General features: G+C 50.8%; 1 protein-coding gene across 1 annotated transcript in view; it reads left to right on the forward strand.

Annotated features, from left to right (window-relative positions):
• Positions 1-3,990: 3,990 nt before the first annotated feature.
• HEATR3 (HEAT repeat containing 3) overlaps positions 3,991-18,216 on the forward strand; it is a 36,297-nt gene continuing 22,071 nt past the window's right edge. Inside the window, exons 1-7 of the mRNA XM_066243177.1 lie at positions 3,991-4,273; positions 4,391-4,563; positions 5,805-5,892; positions 7,353-7,465; positions 11,092-11,201; positions 12,938-13,078; positions 14,664-14,941. Coding sequence (XP_066099274.1) covers positions 4,136-4,273; positions 4,391-4,563; positions 5,805-5,892; positions 7,353-7,465; positions 11,092-11,201; positions 12,938-13,078; positions 14,664-14,941 — 1,041 coding nt within the window. The 5' untranslated portion in view covers positions 3,991-4,135. The remainder of the gene's footprint in view (positions 4,274-4,390; positions 4,564-5,804; positions 5,893-7,352; positions 7,466-11,091; positions 11,202-12,937; positions 13,079-14,663; positions 14,942-18,216) is intronic.

Below are 18,216 nucleotides of genomic sequence, written 5' to 3' on the forward strand. Positions count from 1 at the left end.
ATACAGGCTAGCTCCAAGTGAGATTTTACTTGAACTCTGCCTGGTAGAGCACATTTCAAGTAGCACTTGCAAGTACCCAGTTTATGAGGCTATGACTTTTACTATCTCCTCACTGGCTGATATCATTGGCTCTTAATCAGGAAATGCAGGTTTTCTCAAAGTGCTTTACAAGCTTGAATTGCCAGCTTCCTCCAAGAGTATAAAGGAAAGGTGATGGATTTGATGGGTCCTCAGACCTTTTCGGAGTTACCAGCTACTTTTGAGTATTTCAGGAAAGCTGTGCATCTTCTCCCCTAGAAAAACACGCTTGTGTTACATACACGTTTTGCACGCGTTTGGGGAGGATTCCACACATTTCCTGTTGCCAGCCTACTTGGAGTCCATTGACTCCAAGAAACTTGGCTCTGGCCGGTTGGCTCAGTGGTAGAGCGTCGGCCTGGCTTGCAGGAGTCCCGGGTTCGATTCCCGGTCAGGGCACACAGGAGAAGCACCCATCTGCTTCTCCACCCCTCCCCCTCTCCTTCTTCTTTGTCTCTCTCTTCCCCTGCCGCAGCCAAGGCTCCATTGGAGCAAAGTTGGCCCGGGCGCTGAGGATGGCTCTGTGGCCTCTGCCTCAGGCACTAGAATGACTCTGGTTGCAACAGAGCAACGCCCCAGATGGGCAGAACATTGCCCCCTGGTGGGCATGCCGGGTGGATCCCGGTCGGGCGTATGCGGGAGTCTGTCTGGCTGCCTCCCCATTTCCAACTTCAGAAAAATACAAAAAAAAAAAAAAAGAAAAAGAAAAAGAAAGAAACTTTTATTGAACATATGTCATACCTTTACCCCTAGCAGAACAATTCATTTTCCAAGAAAATCTTTGCTTTGGTTGAACTCGGCTCCAGGGTCATCGCCAAGCTAGCTTCTCTTCACTGCCCTCGCCCTCATACCTGCTTCCATGCTGTTAGGAAATTATTGAGTCCGGTCCTCTGATTTTGCATGTGGGGCCGGTAGTCTCAGATTTTCAGAGTGACTTCACTCTAGATCCCCTGACTTACTCAGGAGAATCAGCAAGCCCTGTCCAGGTAGCTCAGCTGGTCAGAGCGTTGTCCAGATACACCAAGGTTGTGGGTTCCATCCCGATCAGCACATAAAGGAATCAGCCAATGAGTGCATAAATAAGTGGAACAATGAATCAATATTTCTCTCCCTCTGTGTCTAAAATCAATTTAAACATTTTTTAAGCAATCTTTTTTTATGTTTATTGATTTTAGAGAGAGGAATGGGGAGACAGGAATATCAGTCTGAGCCTGTACGTGCCCTGACCAGAGATCGAGCTGGCAACCTCTGCGCTTCTGGACGGTGCTCTCACCAACAGAGCTATCTGGCCAGGGCTAGAAAAATTTTAATAAAGTTTTTGAAATTTATAAAATAAAGATAGAACCAGCACCAGAACGCAAGTCCGTGGACTCATTGAGAAATAACTGTGTGTGTGCTGGACTTAATTCATGAGCCATTATAACGTCACGGTTAGGAGCACAGACCACACCAGACTGGGTTTGGATCAGATCTGCTACTTGCAACTCCAGGTGAATTCGTGACCTCGGTCTCCTCATTTAAAATTGGGCTTAATGTTCCTCTGTGTAGGTAAGGTACCGGGCAGGGCAGAAGTAGGGTCAGAGGTGAGTACACGAGTTTATTCTGGTGTTTTCTTTATGAACAGCTGTAAACCTACTTTTGCCCAACCTTGTATAGGATTTGTCAGTCTTCCTGGTTTATGTTAACTATTCAACGTTAATTCGTGTAAAGCGCAACAGCGCTTGGCTACAGTCACCGCTCAGTAAATCTAGTTAAACCAAATCTCTCATTGGCTCATCCCCACAGGGAAAGAAACAGCAGGAATCTGTTTTTCTTTCATCCTTTTTGGTCTAGATTCCATGCCCAGCTCTTTGCTGATTATGGGATCTCTATATTCATTCAAGAAATTGCATGCCTATTTTGTGCCAGGCCTGGGGCCAGTTTGGGAATACAGTGACATGTGAAAACAGGCTCAGTCTTGTCCTCACAGGGGTTAGTGTCCACTTGGGGAGAGTCTGAATATTGTGTATAACTATACACAAACACATTGCCACTGTAACTAATTTTGAGCTGTGTTTTGAAGCAAAGGGAAGGAAGACCTGCCCCAGCCTTCAAAATCAGGGTACGCAAATGAAATGATACTGGCAGAAGTGACACTTGCCTTCACTAGGACACGGGTGGGGACTGGGGCCTACTGAAAGCTCGGAGGCAGAAGAGTTTAGCCCTCTGGACATTAGCTAGAGGACAGAGTACAAGAGGAAATGAAGCTGCAGGCTGGGAGGAGATCCTACAGCCAGCTAAGATTTTGATCTTTATCCTAAGGGAAAGGGAAGCCACTGGAAGGTTTTAACAGGGGTCCCCAAACTTTTTACACAGGGAGCCAGTTCACTGTCCCTCAGACTGTTGGAGGGCCGGACTATAAAAAAAACTGAACAAATCCCTATGCACACTACACACATCTTATTTTAAAGTAAAAAAACAAAACGGGAACAAATACAATATTTAAAATAAAGAACAAGTAAATTTAAATCAACAAACTGACCAGTATTTCAATGGGAACTATGCTCCTCTCACTGACCTCCAATGAAAGAGGTGCCCCATCCGGAAATGCGGAGGGGTCAGATAAATGGCCTCAGGGGGCCGCATGCGGCAGCTGGCCATAGTTTGGGAACCCCTGGTTTTAAGCAAGGGAGTAAATATGCAGAAATTGGAGGGACCTTGATTTTTTTATAAATTGCTAGCTGCTCTCTGGATAGATAGGGTAGAAAAAAGACTAGAAGGCCACTTGCTCAAGATGAGAGAAGACTTGGGCTAGGGAGTGGCAACAGATGAATGGCCAGATACAAGATCTAGGAAGTAGAACTCACCCACATATAGTTGGGGCTCCAAGTTTTGTACTTACAGTAGGTCTTGAATAGGCGCGAGCTTCTGTACAAGTGTAGCTACACCCCTGTGATTGTTTCTCAAAATATGCTTCATGTGACGCCCAGTAGTAGACAGTCAACCTCTTCGCGGCAGGGTTGCCTGCAGTGTGAACTGTTGACCTGAAAGCTAGGCATTTATTGGGTGCTCGATAAACACGGGTCATTATAAAGATTATGTAAGCGTCTTCTTACTTTCCCTTCTTTCTTAGCACTTATCACAACTGTAATTAAATAGTTATTCATATAATTATATGCTTAACATACCTGTCACTGAACTTTAAACTCCATAAGGACAGAGACAAAGGACAGGGACCAAATCTGTCTTGGTTATTGTTTTATCCTAATGTCCAGCGCTGGTGCTCAATAAATATCTGTGAAGAAAGACTCCTTTTGTTAGTTGTTAAATAAAAGTTTCAACGAAATATTTATGTAGTGCTTATTATGTGCTGGTCTCTCTTCTTGGCCTCTTAAACACTTTTAACACCTTTAATCCTATAACCACTACATTACGTATGTATTTTTAGGTCTCCATTTCACTGATGAGAAAACTGAGGCAGGAAGATTAAGTTACTTCTTAAGGGAGTCCATTCTAAAACATTAACTAGGCTTCGTCTATAGCAGGAGTTGTGCTAAGCACTGAGGACACAAAATAAAATTGTAGTTAATATTTTTTCAGCACCTACTACATGGCAGGCTTGGTGTTAAGTGCTTTACACAGTTGTATTTCAGCCTCACAGTAACCTTGCAAGTTAGGTATCTTTAATCCCACTTGATTATGAGGGAAATTAAAGGTTTGGCCAGGTTCAGTAACTTGATAAATGTCACCAGCTGGTGGGAGGCGCCGGTCGTCCTATCATTTCAATCCAGGCTCCTCCTTCCCGGGAAATTCCACAAGACTCCGCCCCTGAACCAGGTCTGTCCCCGCCCACCCTCCTGTACGCCTGCGCGCTCCTTGCGCCAGCCCCCTCCTCGCTCGCCACGCGCAGCGCGCCTGCGCACTGTCTCCCACGTGGGCTCCGGCAAGGAGTGGGCCCAGCTGAGCAGCGGTACAAACCCTCCCACCCCTTCGCAAAAAACCCTTCCACTGGCTGGGCAGCCTCCACCATCTTGCTGCCGCCCTCCTCTCTCGGTCTTCTCCCCCAGCGCACATTGCCATGGGCAAGAGCAAAACAAAGCGCTTCAAGAGACCTCAGTTCTCCCCTACCGGCAACTGTCAGGCCGAGTTGGCAGCGGCGGAGAACGGGACTGAGCAAGAGGAGGACGACGGGCCGGCGGCGGAGCTGCTGGAAAAAGTGAGACCAGGGCTCCCGGTCCCGAGGGGCGAGGCGGGGACGAGGGGAGCGGGCCTGCGGCGGACCCCCGCGAGCCTGCGCGCTGCTCTCCCTCAGACACTTGCTCTGGTCCTGCAGCTCCAGCACCCGAGCGCCGAAGTCCGCGAGTGCGCCTGCGCGGGGCTGGCCCGGCTGGTGCAGCAGCGGCCGCTGCTCCCGGACCTGGCGCGCCGGGATGCCGTGCGCCGCCTCGGGCCGCTGCTGCTCGACCCCAGCCTGGCGGTGAGGGAGACGGCGGCCGGCGCGCTCAGGTAAGCGGGTTGGGCATCCGGGGCGGTGCCGCCTTCTGTCTGCCACGCGCCATCCTTGTTAGGATTCATCCTCGGTGCACCTGTCCTAGGCAACGCGGGAGCGCCAGAAACGACCCAGGGACCCTCCTTTGCAGAGGGAGGGTTTGAACCCAGACTCCAGAGGTTTCCACGCTTTCCGCGTGCACACCTGGCCGCCTCACGCAGCAGCTGCCTGCCCAGCGTCCTCCTCTAAGGGCCTAACGTACATTGTCCCCTTTCCAAGAACCCCCCAGAGAGTCCTGAAGTTCAGGGAAAGCCCCCCGCATATACAGGCCGGGCCTTCCAGGTGCCCAGGAACTTGAGCAGGCAGGTCATTGGGCGAGACAGCCGAGATCCCTGCCTTCCCAGAACCCATGCTGGTGAGACAGGAGAGCGGTGAGCCGGCAGAAGCGACAATAGCTAGGGAGACATGCTATGGGGAAAAGCAGGAGGGTGATGAGCTGTGGGTGAGACGTTACTTTAAATCGGACGCTGTCTAGATGACAGCTGACAGATGAGATAGATAGCCGGATTCGGAAAAACGGGAAAGAGCAGGAAACGGACGGGAAAACAGCATCAGGAGGCTGCAGAAGAAGGGAGGCCGCAGCAGCAGCTTGGCAGGGTTCAAGAATGACAGATTAATGTGGCTGGGTAGGGTGGCGGTGAGGTGTTATGGGACATGAGGCTGGAGAGATGGACAGGAGCTTGGACGTGCAGAGCTAAAGGACCAATATATTCATTGTAAGCAATAGTGTTCTGATCTGATTTACCGTTTCTGAAGGCCATTCTGGTGGCTGTGCAGCGCGTGGACTGTAGAGGGGGCCAGAGTAGAAGCTTGTATGCATTTTTAGTCCTTACAGTTCTGTCCCTATGGACTTTGTTTCCTTCATTGACAGGGTTGCTTCAGGGGGTGTCGTTCTCAGTCGCTTTACCCTTGCTGCCCCTGAAGTCTTGATTCCAGGAGAAGGCCCTTCACATGAGATTAGGCTATGACTTATTCACATTAGATAGGAAAAGTCTTTTCTCCACTCCCTTCCCTACAGTCACACACCTGCGAACAGGTGGAAATCGATGGATTGGCTCCGCAACATCTTATCAAAATAATAAGCAGTTTCGCCTGGGAAAAGCTTTAAGTAGGGTTAGAAATAGAAATAAATGTGAGAGCTCCACAGTGTTTTGTGACGTGATCTGACAGCAACCCATGCTTTAAACTTCTCCTGTAGAAATCTCAGTGCTTGCGGAGGTTTTGAAGTTTGTGATGACATGGTGACCAAGGACATCATGACTCCTCTGGTCGCGCTGCTTAGAGAGGTATGCAGCTTTTAAAGTGTCTTAATGGTGGTGTTTAAAGGTAGCTTTTGTTATATAAACTTAGTGGGGGTTTTGTTTGTTTGTTTGTTTGTTTTTAGTACTCTAATGCTATTTTGTCTTCCCTCAAAACACCTGCGGCAATTTTGGTTCTTTTCCTAGAAACACTGACCTCTCGTCACTGACAGCAGTCTCTATAGTCTGTCCCCCAAACCTTTATTTATATGCTAGTTGGAAAAGACCTTCCTGAAACTATAGACAGACTCCTTTAGACCTTAAACTTCATACAATAAAAATAATAGTACTATTGATCGCTCATTTCTTCACCAGGTGCTATGTGTGTACTGTTAAATCCTTACAGTAGTCTGTTTGTACCAAATACACTGACTTTACAGATGAGGACACTGAAGCAGACATTAGGAAGTAGCCTTGAAGATGACATTTAGTCCCCAAATTTAGTACTGTGCCGACTTTATTGCATGATGTAGTTCAGGGAGTGAGGAGCGCTCTCTCTCTCTCACTCTCTCTTTCTCTCTCTTTTGCACACCTCTGATCCACTATTCTCTGTTGATGGGTGATTTTCTATATAAAGATTATCCAGTTTTGATGAGAGGCACCAGTCTTGTTCCTTTTTGGAGCAGTGGTTCTACTAGCAGTGATTTGCCCCACAGACATTTGGCAAAGTCTACAGCCATCTTTGAGTTGTAAGCTTCGGGGTAGGGGCTGCTGCCAGCATGCGGTAGGGAGAGACCAAGGGTGCTGCTGAACATCCGACAGAGCCCAGGGCAGCCCCTCACAAGGGAGAATAAAATCATCTGGTCCGAAATGTCAGGTGCTGGGATGAGAGGCCCTGCATTTAGGGGTGCCTTGGAAGATACCGGAGGGGCGGTGTTGCAGAGTGCTTCACAGCGCCCACTTTGGAGCCAGAGTACCTGGATCTCAACTCCAGCTTCCCCATATACTGTGCTGACCTGCAGCAGGCTCTGCACCTCAGTTTCCTGTTTGTTGTGGGAGGTTGGGGGTGATGGTTCAGCCACTTCATAGCTTTGTGGTGACAGGATTAAATGGCTTCATCTATGTAACATGCTTAGACTGGTGCCTTGCACAGAGGAGGTCCTGAATAGCAGTTACCTCTTACTATGTGTTGCCTTTCTTTGCCATAGCTACTGTATCACATTAGATGAAATACTTTGTATTAAAAATACTTTGTATTGATTTTGCATCTTCATTTCAATGTGAAGTGCTTTATACCTAATTTGTACAGTGACGTGTGACCCTGTCCTTGCCTGCGTCTCATGTTGGAGGGGACCTGGGTTGAGGGAACTGTGCTGCTTATGAGAATTTGATTGGCTTGTTGACCACTGTCATTTCTGACGTTGAGTGTCGGTGATTCTTCGCCATCATTAGACTTCTTGTTTAATTGCCTTTTTGAACCAGGGTGCTAATCCGCTATTTGGTTACAGTGTAGTGCTGGGCTGGATTCAAATGAGATGTGTCCACAGGAAGAGAAAGATCGGAACCAAAATTCTGTTGAGAACATCGCCAACGAGGCTGTGAACGTGCTGTGGAATATATGGTGAGATGCTTTCCACACACAGGCCCCCTGCGGTGCTGCTTGGGCCGCTGGTCCCTCTGTCCTCGAACCCGTGGTCCCTCTGTCCTCAGTCACATGGTGCTGCTGCTCGGGAGGGAGTGGAGTCAGGCGTCCCTTCAGTCCCTCCTGGCTTCGCCCTTTCCCTCCTTGCATCACTCCATTGTTTCCTGCTTTACGGCTCTCCTCTCCAGTCATTGCTGCTGAGCAGAGTGAGAGGGGCCCTGGCCATGGGCGTGGCCGCACCCCGTTCCCCCACTGCCCGTCTCAGTCATTGCTGCTGAGCAGAGTGAGAGGGGCCCTGGCCATGGGCGTGGCCGCACCCCGTCCCCCCACTGCCCGTCTCAGTCATTGCTGCTGAGCAGAGTGAGAGGGGCCCTGGCCATGGGCGTGGCCGCACCCCGTCCCCCCACTGCCCGTCTCAGTCATTGCTGCTGAGCAGAGTGAGAGGGGCCCTGGCCATGGGCGTGGCCGCACCCCGTTCCCCCACTGCCTGTCTCAGTCATTGCTGCTGAGCAGAGTGAGAGGGGCCCTGGCCATGGGCGTGGCCGTCCCCCGTCCCCCCACTGCCCGTCTCAGTCATTGCTGCTGAGCAGAGTAAGAGGGGCCCTGGCCATGGGCGTGGCCGCACCCCGTTCCCCCACTGCCCGTCTCAGTCATTGCTGCTGAGCAGAGTAAGAGGGGCCCTGGCCATGGGCGTGGCCGTACCCCATCCCCCCACTGCCCGTCTCAGTCATTGCTGCTGAGCAGAGTGAGAGGGGCCCTGGCCATGGGCGTGGCCGCACCCCGTTCCCCCACTGCCCGTCTCAGTCATTGCTGCTGAGCAGAGTAAGAGGGGCCCTGGCCATGGGCGTGGCCGCACCCCGTCCCCCCACTGCCCGTCTCAGTCATTGCTGCTGAGCAGAGTGAGAGGGGCCCTGGCCATGGGCGTGACCGCACCCCGTTCCCCCACTGCCCGTCTCAGTCATTGCTGCTGAGCAGAGTGAGAGGAGCCCTGGCCATGGGCGTGGCCGCACCCCGTCCCCCCACTGCCCGTCTCAGTCATTGCTGCTGAGCAGAGTAAGAGGGGCCCTGGCCATGGGCGTGGCCGCACCCCGTTCCCCCACTGCCCGTCTCAGTCATTGCTGCTGAGCAGAGTGAGAGGGGCCCTGGCCATGGGCGTGGCCGTACCCCGTCCCCCCACTGCCCGTCTCAGTCATTGCTGCTGAGCAGAGTGAGAGGGGCCCTGGCCATGGGCGTGGCCGCACCCCGTCCCCCCACTGCCCGTCTCAGTCATTGCTGCTGAGCAGAGTGAGAGGGGCCCTGGCCATGGGCGTGGCCGTACCCCGTCCCCCCACTGCCCGTCTCAGTCATTGCTGCTGAGCAGAGTGAGAGGGGCCCTGGCCATGGGCGTGGCCGCACCCCGTTCCCCCACTGCCTGTCTCAGTCATTGCTGCTGAGCAGAGTGAGAGGGGCCCTGGCCATGGGCGTGGCCACACCCCGTCCCCCCCACTGCCTGTGCACCTTACGCAGCAATTGTCTTAAAGCCGGCCAGGCCCGGTGCAGTCGCTGCTCTGGTCTGGCGTCTGGAACGGGGCAGGGACCACAGAGCTCGGCTGGGGCTGCGCTCCTCCACCCTGGCGTTGCCGTGCAACTGGGAAGTCAGCCCAGTGAGACGTGGCCACGCTCCATTCCGTGACTGCAACACTGGTGGGGGGTGCACTTGCCGTCAGCAATGGAAGTGGCTAGACACACAGCCTCGATTTACTTTTTCCACCCCGTTTGATGTCCTACATTGTTAGCAATATTCTGCCCTAGTTTCTTATTTTCAGTCTGCAGCGATGATCGCTTCTGACCTAAAAGCACAGGTATTCCTTAGACTACAAGATTCAGGTAGGGGCCCGGGCCGGTTGGCTCAGCGGTAGAGCGTTGGCCTGGCATGCAGGGGACCCGGGTTCAATTCCCGGCCAGGGCACATAGGAGAAGCGCCCATTTGCTTCTCCACCGCCCCCTCCTTCCTCTCTGTCTCTCTCTTCCCCTCCCGCAGCCAAGGCTCCATTGGAGCAAAGATGGCCCAGGCGCTGGGGATGGCTCCTTGGCCTCTGCCCCAGGCGCTAGAGTGGCTCTGGTCACGGCAGAGCATTGCTCCCTGGTGGGCAGAGCGTCGCCCCTGGTGGGTGTGCCGGGTGGATCCCGGTCGGGCGCATGCGGGAGTCTGTCTGACTGTCTCTCCCCATTTCCAGCTTCAGAAAAATACCAAAAAAAAAAAAAAAAAAAAAGATTCAGGTAGACCCGTAAAACTGCCAAGAGAGCAGTCCAAGCTTGCCTTTGATTTCGTTTGAAACTGGTGCATGCATTCCTCCAGAAAGTCTGGCGAGGTCAGAGGTGAGGAAGCGGCCCTCTGAGCCTCTAAACCAGTGCGTGCATTCCTCCAGAAAGTCTGGCGAGGTCGGAGGTGAGGAAGTGGCCCCCTGAGCCTCTGAGCGCCCGGCGGGCACCACGCCACTTTAACTTATACAAGTGGGTGAACTCGGAGATTTACTAGACACTTCTTTGGAAAGAGCCTGCAAAAGGGATCTGCCCAGAGATCTCTCTTTCCTGAATGCCTGTGAGACCTGCCCGTGTCATTTCCAGTTAGCATAGCACTTAACATTTCTGTTTTGTGGTTTATATTTTGCATTATATTTACATATGTATGTATTTTTAATTATCTTAACATGTGTGTTTATCTTGCTGACTGTACCTGACTTGACTGCATGCTTATTGAGGGGTAGGCTCATGTAGTGTGTGGTAACTATAGCTACTGTATGTTTAAAGGATTGAATTAGAATAATTAATTATAATTCTTAAATGATAAAAAATGATTTAATAATTTAGTCACCTGTGAGCTGTTAGTGTGTCCTATGGATGTGTGGCATGCATAGAGTAGTACTTTTCTCTGGAAACAGGGATACAATTATAATAATTGGTCCGTTTGCTCTGTATTTAGTATATTTATTTATTAATACTAGTAATGGCATTAATAACTTTAATTCTGATTGTGTTATTAAAAGGTGGTATAACCTTTTGAGTATTTTTTATAGTAATGTGTCTGTTACAGACTATAAATTCTGCTTGTTGAAATGATAACAGTAGTCTAGAAAGAATGAGCAAAATTTAATTCTACTTTCTTCCAGTTTGTGCTTGTGGGGTGATCAGTACAGAGGCCTTGCAGCCTTGCTTTAGCTTGTCATCACTGTGAACAGGGATGGGGCCCAAGGAGCCACAAGTAACAAGTGTGCGATCTTTGGACCGATCTCTTCATCTTTTGGGGGCCTGGGTTTCCTGATCTAGAAGTAAATGATTTCTAAGGTCTCTTCCAGCTCTGTCCTTCTATAGGACAACCCGGGGTGCAGGTAAAGGGATCGGCTGAAAGATCAACTGTGATCTAGAATTGCAGCGCAGGTGCCCAGCTGTGCTCTTGTGCAGCGAATACAAGCAGGCACTGGTTCCTTCATCCGTATGGAGGCGGGTGGCTGGCTCCAACCCTGCTTCTTTTATGAAGCCTGATTTGTTTTTTTCATGAATTGCTGTGGTTGATTTCTTAATGTTAAAATGTGAATAATAAAACTTTTTTCCTCCCTTCAATTTAGTGAATGCAGTAGCAGAGCAGTATCTGTGTTCAACAAAGAAGGGTGTTTGGACATTGTGTTAAAGTATTTAAGTAGGTTTTCCACCAGTATGGACCTGGCTATTTCAGTAGGTAAGTGAAGAAAAGGTGATGATTTATTACGTGTGTGTGTGTGGCTTTATTTGAAAACTTTTATCCAGACATGACGTCTGTATTCTATGGGAGTGATTTTTTTTCTCATTGTATATGAATGCATAGCCAAGTTCTCCTTGATCTAGATTGTTTACACTTCGTGGTTACTATGTACACAGTTTTCCTGCTCCGCACTGGGAAGGGGAGGAGGGTAATTCTTTGAGCCAATGTGTTACGGTTCTGGGCAGCTTTCCTCTCCCACTTACTGACAAACAGTAGCCCTCACCACCAGGCCTGGGAGCCAGAGTTCATCAGAACCCAGACCTACTTATAAATGTCTTGCACCACGGTCTTATACTTTTAGCGGAAAACTGATAACATGGGTCTTTTTGAGAGAGAAAAACAAGTGACCAAGTCTGGCAGCCTCTACTACTCCCGCTCCCTCCTGTCTGTGGGGTTAGAGAGCCATCGTGATGGGGGGGAGGGGTTGTCCTCGCTCAGCAGGGTAGGAGATGGAGATCAGAGGGTGGGGGGCTCAGCAGGATTAGGGGGCAGAGCGGAGGAGAAGTAACTGACGAAAAGCATTGCTTTACTACCCATCGTAATGACAGGCATCCTTTTACTTAACTACGTGTTTCTCCTGGCAAGAGCGGTATATTCCCTCTAATGATGTTTCTCCCAGCTCTAATGGGTACTTTTAAGAGAACAGAAAAGAGAATTAGTGGAATAAATACTACTGGGAAGAATTTAAAAATCATTTTCTTAAAATGGAATCTTTGGCAGAGGGGAGGTTTGTGAATAAATGTGGGTTTTTATAGACAGTGGAACTAGGAAATTGGTAGGTGACATCTCATCTCAGGGGACAGATTATATTGCAATAAGAGTTGCAGGAAAGTTATTTTATATTTTTTAGTTCATAGCTTTTAAAAGAACAGCTTTATTTCTGTTTTTGTGCCTTTAGCCTTGTCATAGATGTTTTCGTCTTGTTTTAATTCAGAGGAGGAATTAAATGGGTCATTTGTCTCTTAATATTTTACCTATCTTTGAATTTGCTTATATTTTTACATAAAATACTTTTTTTTTTCTTAAAGAAGTATTGACTCACCTGAAATAACTGTAACTTTTAAGGGCATTCTGAAGTCAAAGGAAGCCAGACTGCCCCCAAACCTCGGACGTGTTCCAGCCTTGAGAACCGTTCTGAGCGTGCTGTCCGTGGGCTGCTGTTTGGTCCGTGGACTGGTCCCAAACCTCGGACGTGTTCCAGCCTTGAGAACCGTTCTGAGCGTGCTGTCCGTGGGCTGCTGTTTGGTCCGTGGACTGGTCCCAAACCTCGGACGTGTTCCAGCCTTGAGAACCGTTCTGAGCGTGCTGTCCGTGGGCTGCTGTTTGGTCCGTGGACTGGTCCACAGTGAGGAGCTGAGAATAAGCCTTTATTGACATTTATATAGTAACTCCACACTGTCTCAACATTTAAATTTAAATTTTAAATTTTACTGATAAAAGCCTACTTCTATAAAGAATGAGACATTAAGCAAAGGAAAAAAAAGAAAAGGAAGAAATCTTTGATCGCACTATTTGGGGACCCTCACGTGCTCTCCTGCGCATGTGTACCTCACAAACGCTGCCTGTGTCCGAAGAAACTGTCAAGATGCCAGTGTTTTTCGATGAGTTATTTTGGTGTAAGTTATCCGAGCAGAGTTCCTTATTCCTAAATATTGGAACTTCTGTCCTCCTAGCATATTGCCTGCAGACGGTAACGGAAGACAACCCGGAGCTACTGAAGGCCTTCGGTGCCTCGGCCTTGCGTGTGCTGGAATCCGTGATGCTGGCCCCTGTCACCTCCATGGAGCACATCCTGTTAAAGACGCTGCTGGCAGGTAACACTCGCCCACGTGGCACGGGGTGCTCTTTAGTTAACTCATAATGGCTAGAGATAGGGGCCACCGTTCCTTTATTTCACCACTGAGGGCCTCTGTGCTTAGGTCTGTCCTGAAAAGTTTTAATATTGAAATGGAAACCCTTAATTCAAGCGGTGGTGTATAATTGGGAAGCCGTCTAAGATTTGTTTTACATGTAACAAACTGCTGCTGTCCATTGAAGAAAGCTGTTGTCAAGATCCCCTGATTCTCCAGGGAGATCAGAAATGGGCTGTGGTCTTTTTAAGATCTTCACCCCCAACTGTGCCCCCCACACACACACAATTTCTAAATATAAAGATAAGAAATAATCTCATGATCTGTTGCATAGCTGGTAATATTGTAGTTTCTATATTTTTTTTTTCCTCTTACCCTTTGGCCTTGCAGAGGTAATTTATCTTGAGAGGTGGGTTTTTTTTTAAGTGGTTAAATATGCATAATGTAAAATTTTCCATCTTTAACCATTATTAAGTATACAATTCAGTTGTGTTAAATATATTTACATTGTTGTGCATCCAATCTCCAGAACTTCTTTTATCTTTCAAAACTGAAGTTCTGTGCACATTACCAGCTCCCATCCCTCCTCCCCCAGCCCCCAGCCCTAGCCCACAGCCTCCAACCCCCCAGCCCTAGTCCCCAGCTCCTAACCTCTAGCCCCCAGCTCCCAGCCCTCCAGCCCTATCCTCCCAGCTCCCAGGCCCCCAGCTCCCAGCCCCCCAGCCCTAACCCCAGCTCCCAGCAACCACCTTCTACTTTCCATCCATTCTAGGTGCCTCATCTAAGTGAAATCATAAGTTTTGTTTTGTGACTGGCTTCTTTCACTTAACAGAAGGTCCCCAGAGTGCATCCGTGTTCCAGCGTGTGTCAGAACCCCTTCCTTTCCTTAGGCCGACTAGTATTCCACCACACACGTGTACCACACGTGGTGGATGCAGTCATCTGTGCAGGGACACTCGGGTGGCTTCCACCTTTCGACTCTTGCTGCAGTGAACTGGGGGCACAGATAATCTGTGCGAGTCCCTGCTTTCAGTTCTTTTGGGTCTATACCCTGGAAGTGTTTTTAACAGTCACTTTTTAAGCAGTTAGCCTAACTCCTTAATGGTGGGTAGCTCCTGTCCTGTTTGGATGAGTCAGAACCAGGAGCGTGCTCCCGGCGGGTTCGTGAGGCCCTGGCATTTCAGCACCTTCCATTCCCGCTGGGACTGAGACGCCGCCTGGGCGGCAGCTCCGGTTCTGACAGAAGAGCGCGAGGCCGCCGCACGGGGTGTTCTCCAAGAAACTTGCCCGGGCGCCCGGCCTGTGGCTGGGCGGTGTGTCAGGAAGACACGTGTGCCGAGGAAGGGGAGGGGGTGTGGGGGGTTGTCACGAGGGGAGCTGCCTAGTGCACGGCGCTTGACATATAACAGAAACTGAGCAAAGGCAGTGGGATTGCAATCTTTAGAAATGACAACCGAGCTTAAAGAACCAACCTGGTGGAAACTATTTAATAAAAGATTTCGCAGGTGAGTCCTTTGTCCCTAACGCGCATTTCTGTTTTCCCCCTTAGGCACAATTTGGAATCTAAAGGGTATTATTCCCTCCAAGAGTCAAGCAGAAATCATCAGTGCCATCCTGAAGGTCTTGTCCGAGGTTCTGGAGATGGACGCCAGCGAAGTAGTTCTTCAGATGAAGGAGGCCGGGGAGCAAAGGCTGAGGAGCGCTGCGGAGACGGAGGAGACTCAAGCGCACGCGAACAGCGGCCTCGCGACTGAGGACGAGGAGATGGAAGAAGTCCCCCGTCGCAGAAGAGTCCGAAGGAAGACCTTTATCTCGGATCTGCTACCTGTAAGTCAGACGGATGCTTTCAAACGTGGGTCCGCACAGAGGTTTTCCTTTCCGTGGGTTTCCTCAGCGTTTTCCAGCAACGTCCCAGTAAAATCGATCAGAAAGGCCCTGGCTGGTTGGCTCAGTGGTAGAGCGTTGGCCTGGCATGCGGGAGTCCAGGGTTCGATTCCCGGCCAGGGCACACAGGAGAAGCGCCCATCTGCTTCTCCACCCCTCCCCCTCTCCTTCCTCTCTGTCTCTCTCTTCCCCTCCCGCAGCTGAGGCTCCATTGGAGCAAAGTTGGCCCAGGCACTGAGGATGGCTCTATGGCCTCTGCCTCAGGCGCTAGAATGGCTCTGATTGTGGCAGAGCAACACCCTAGATGGGCAGAGCATCGCCCCTGGTGGGCGTGCCGGGTGGATCCTGGTCGGGCACATGCGGGAGTCTGTCTGACTGCCTCTCCATTTCCAGCTTTGGAAAAATGCAAAAAAAAAAAAAAATTGATCAGAAAGCGAATTGCAGTAGAAATCCGTCCTGTTTTCCCATGAACTCTCATGATAACGTTAGAGATCTGTTCCCAAAGGGGGAAAAGAATCTCCTGTTTAAAGTGAGAATGTATCTCCCTTTCAAAATGGAAACTTAAACACAGAAGATTTCAGAGGTGAGATCGAACAGACTTCTGCAACACGTTAGAAACACGCATGCACACCTGCGGCGTCTTCCCGGCTGCCGATTCCCGCAACCAGAGGGGCTTTTACTTTGCCCGGTCGTCCCATCCCGGACACCCTGGTCTCTTCTATTCTAGTCCTTAGCTTTACACAGGGGCAGGCAGGTGTTCCTTCCCCCGCTGCTGCTGCGCAGAGGAGTGGGGGGATTGTGAGGATGGCCGAGGGAGGGCTTGAAGTTCACAGCCTGGGTGACGGTCGCATGCTTGTGCCAGTGGACACAGTGTCGGGCAAGGGTGCACCGTCCTGGTTGCGGGAAACGCTTCAGCCGCGCCACTCAGCAGAGACGGAGCCGTGCCTGGAGACAGTGTCCCCGAGGGGGACGGCACACAGTGAGGAAAACAGGGAGGACCAGGAGTTGGTGCATTTGGGTGCACGTTCCCTGTGCTCCCACCACGTGCCAGCCCCTGGGCCAGAGGCCGATGACAGCAGCGTGATCGGCATGTGTTTCCCATCTCCGGGACCCGCTTCCGTCTTGGGCGGAGAGACACATAATCAGGACATATTGTAATGCCCGTGCTGAGGACGGTGACAGGCTGTGTGTGGGTCCCCAAGGGCGTGGAGATGTGGACAGAGGCTCCTGAACAGCCCTCCTGGAAATGACCGGGGGGGGGGGGAGGCCAGCAGGGAGCGCCTTTGGAGGGGGCGCCTGAGCCCTCTTAGAGGCTGGGCGGCGGAAGGCAGGCTGGTGTTGTAGGGGCCTGCAGGCAGGTGGCCCGGCTAGGAGGCCGGGAGGCTGCCGCAGCCATTCGGAACTGGAAGAGTGCCCCAACGTCCTCTCACACTTCCTAGAACACCAGACGGGGCCTGTCCTTCCTCGTGGGAAGTGGTCTGACACTGGGAAGGCCGTGAGGCAGGGTCTCGGAGCTGTCGTAAGGTTGTGCCCAGGCAGAACGCTCTCAGTGAAACGGACTTGAAATGAGCATATCAGCATGCTGCCCTTTTGCGTTCACGAGGTCCTAGACAGCGTGACCTCATGGTGTCTTAAAGAGAAAATGTGTTTAGAATGACTTTTCCAGCCCCAAGAGTAGCTGTTAGGGGAAGAGTGTTGTGTCTGGTGTTGGGGTGAAGTCTGCCCTTGACTTGCTTACAAATCGTAAGATGTCTTAAAAACCCTGGCACACCCCTTTTGGTGCAGGGGACACACTTTTTGAATTCCCAAATTTGCCCCTTGTCTCACTTGTGCATTTGAGTCAGGATTGAGTAGAATTTAACATCGATGAGGGCATAGCTGTGTGCCTCGTCCTCCTCAGAGGGTATTTATAGAAAGCCCTTGTGCCTGACCAGGCGGTGGCGCAATGGATAGTGCATTAGACTGGGACGTGGAGGACCCGGGTTCGAAACCCCTGAGGTCGCCAGCTGAGCGCGGGCTTGTCTGGTTTGAGTAAAGCTCACCAGCTTGAGTCCAAGGTCGCTGGCTCGAGCAAGGGGTCACTCAGGCTGCTGTAGTCCCCCGGCCAAGGCACATATGAGAAAGCAATCACTGAACAACTAAGGTGCCACAATGAAGAATGATGCTTCTCATCTCTCTCCCTTCTTGTCTGTCTGTCCCTATCCGTCCCTTTCTCTGTCTCTGTCACACAAAAAAAGAAAAATAAGCCCTTGTGACATCTCTTTGGTTGTCACTGAGGGGTGGGTTCTAGACCTGTGGTGGCCGTGCGGTTTTATCATCGAGACCTAGCTGACCAGGGCCAGAGGCGCACCGCTGCGACCCTGTTCTGACTGGTGCACCAGTGTTACCCCGAATTCCTGTCCCAGCAGCACGACGTCACGGGTGGACACGCTGGCAGGGACCCTGCAGTTCCTGGGGATGAGAGGGCAGCACTCGAGTGCTTCCCCGTCTCCAGCCTCGCGTCCACGGGGCCCTAACGGGACCAGGTGGGGACCCAGCTCCAGGTCTCCTGGGACTGGCTAGAAAGTGTGGCTATTTGACTGGTATTTAGAGAGCTACGTCCCTAAGTATTCTTTAAAAGTAGAATTTGGGCGCTTATAAAAGGCAGTGTTTTTTTAGAACAGAAGTTTGCTATTTAAAGTCTATTAACATACCAGTAGGCTGCTAGGCGTCACGCTGCTCCATGCCAGGAATACAGATTTATGGTCAGTCCGCCCTGTCTTTCTCCCCACCCAGGGGCCCACTGTGCCGGAGTCCTTTAGAATCAGAAGCTGTAACTGCAGCCTTTAACGGGAGAAACTGTAAGCACAAATACGTAAAGAAAGACACGGCCTGGGTGGTCGTTCCAGCACAGGCGGAAGCAGAGCGCTCCCTGCTCAGCGTCCGCCATGGTCAGTAGTCACGCAGCACTGGAGTCACGCGGCACTGGGCTCTGTTCCACCGACACCCCCCCCCCCCCCGCCCCTCCTCTGCTGAGTATTCCAGAGCCAATCTCAGATGTCATAGCATTTCCTCTGGACTGGCTCTTTCTGTCAGTTTGATAACGAGGAGAATCGGGGAAATGTTCTGAGCAGGAGAGTTTTGTATAAGAAAGTGAAACTTAAATTCAGGTGCGTCTAAGCCAGAGCTGCATGCATTTGAAGCAGGTAAGAGCCCAGCCGCGGCTGGTCCCATTTTAT

The sequence above is a fragment of the Saccopteryx bilineata genome, chromosome 9 (genome assembly GCF_036850765.1).
Source record: "Saccopteryx bilineata isolate mSacBil1 chromosome 9, mSacBil1_pri_phased_curated, whole genome shotgun sequence".
Taxonomy (NCBI): Eukaryota; Metazoa; Chordata; class Mammalia; order Chiroptera; family Emballonuridae; genus Saccopteryx; species Saccopteryx bilineata.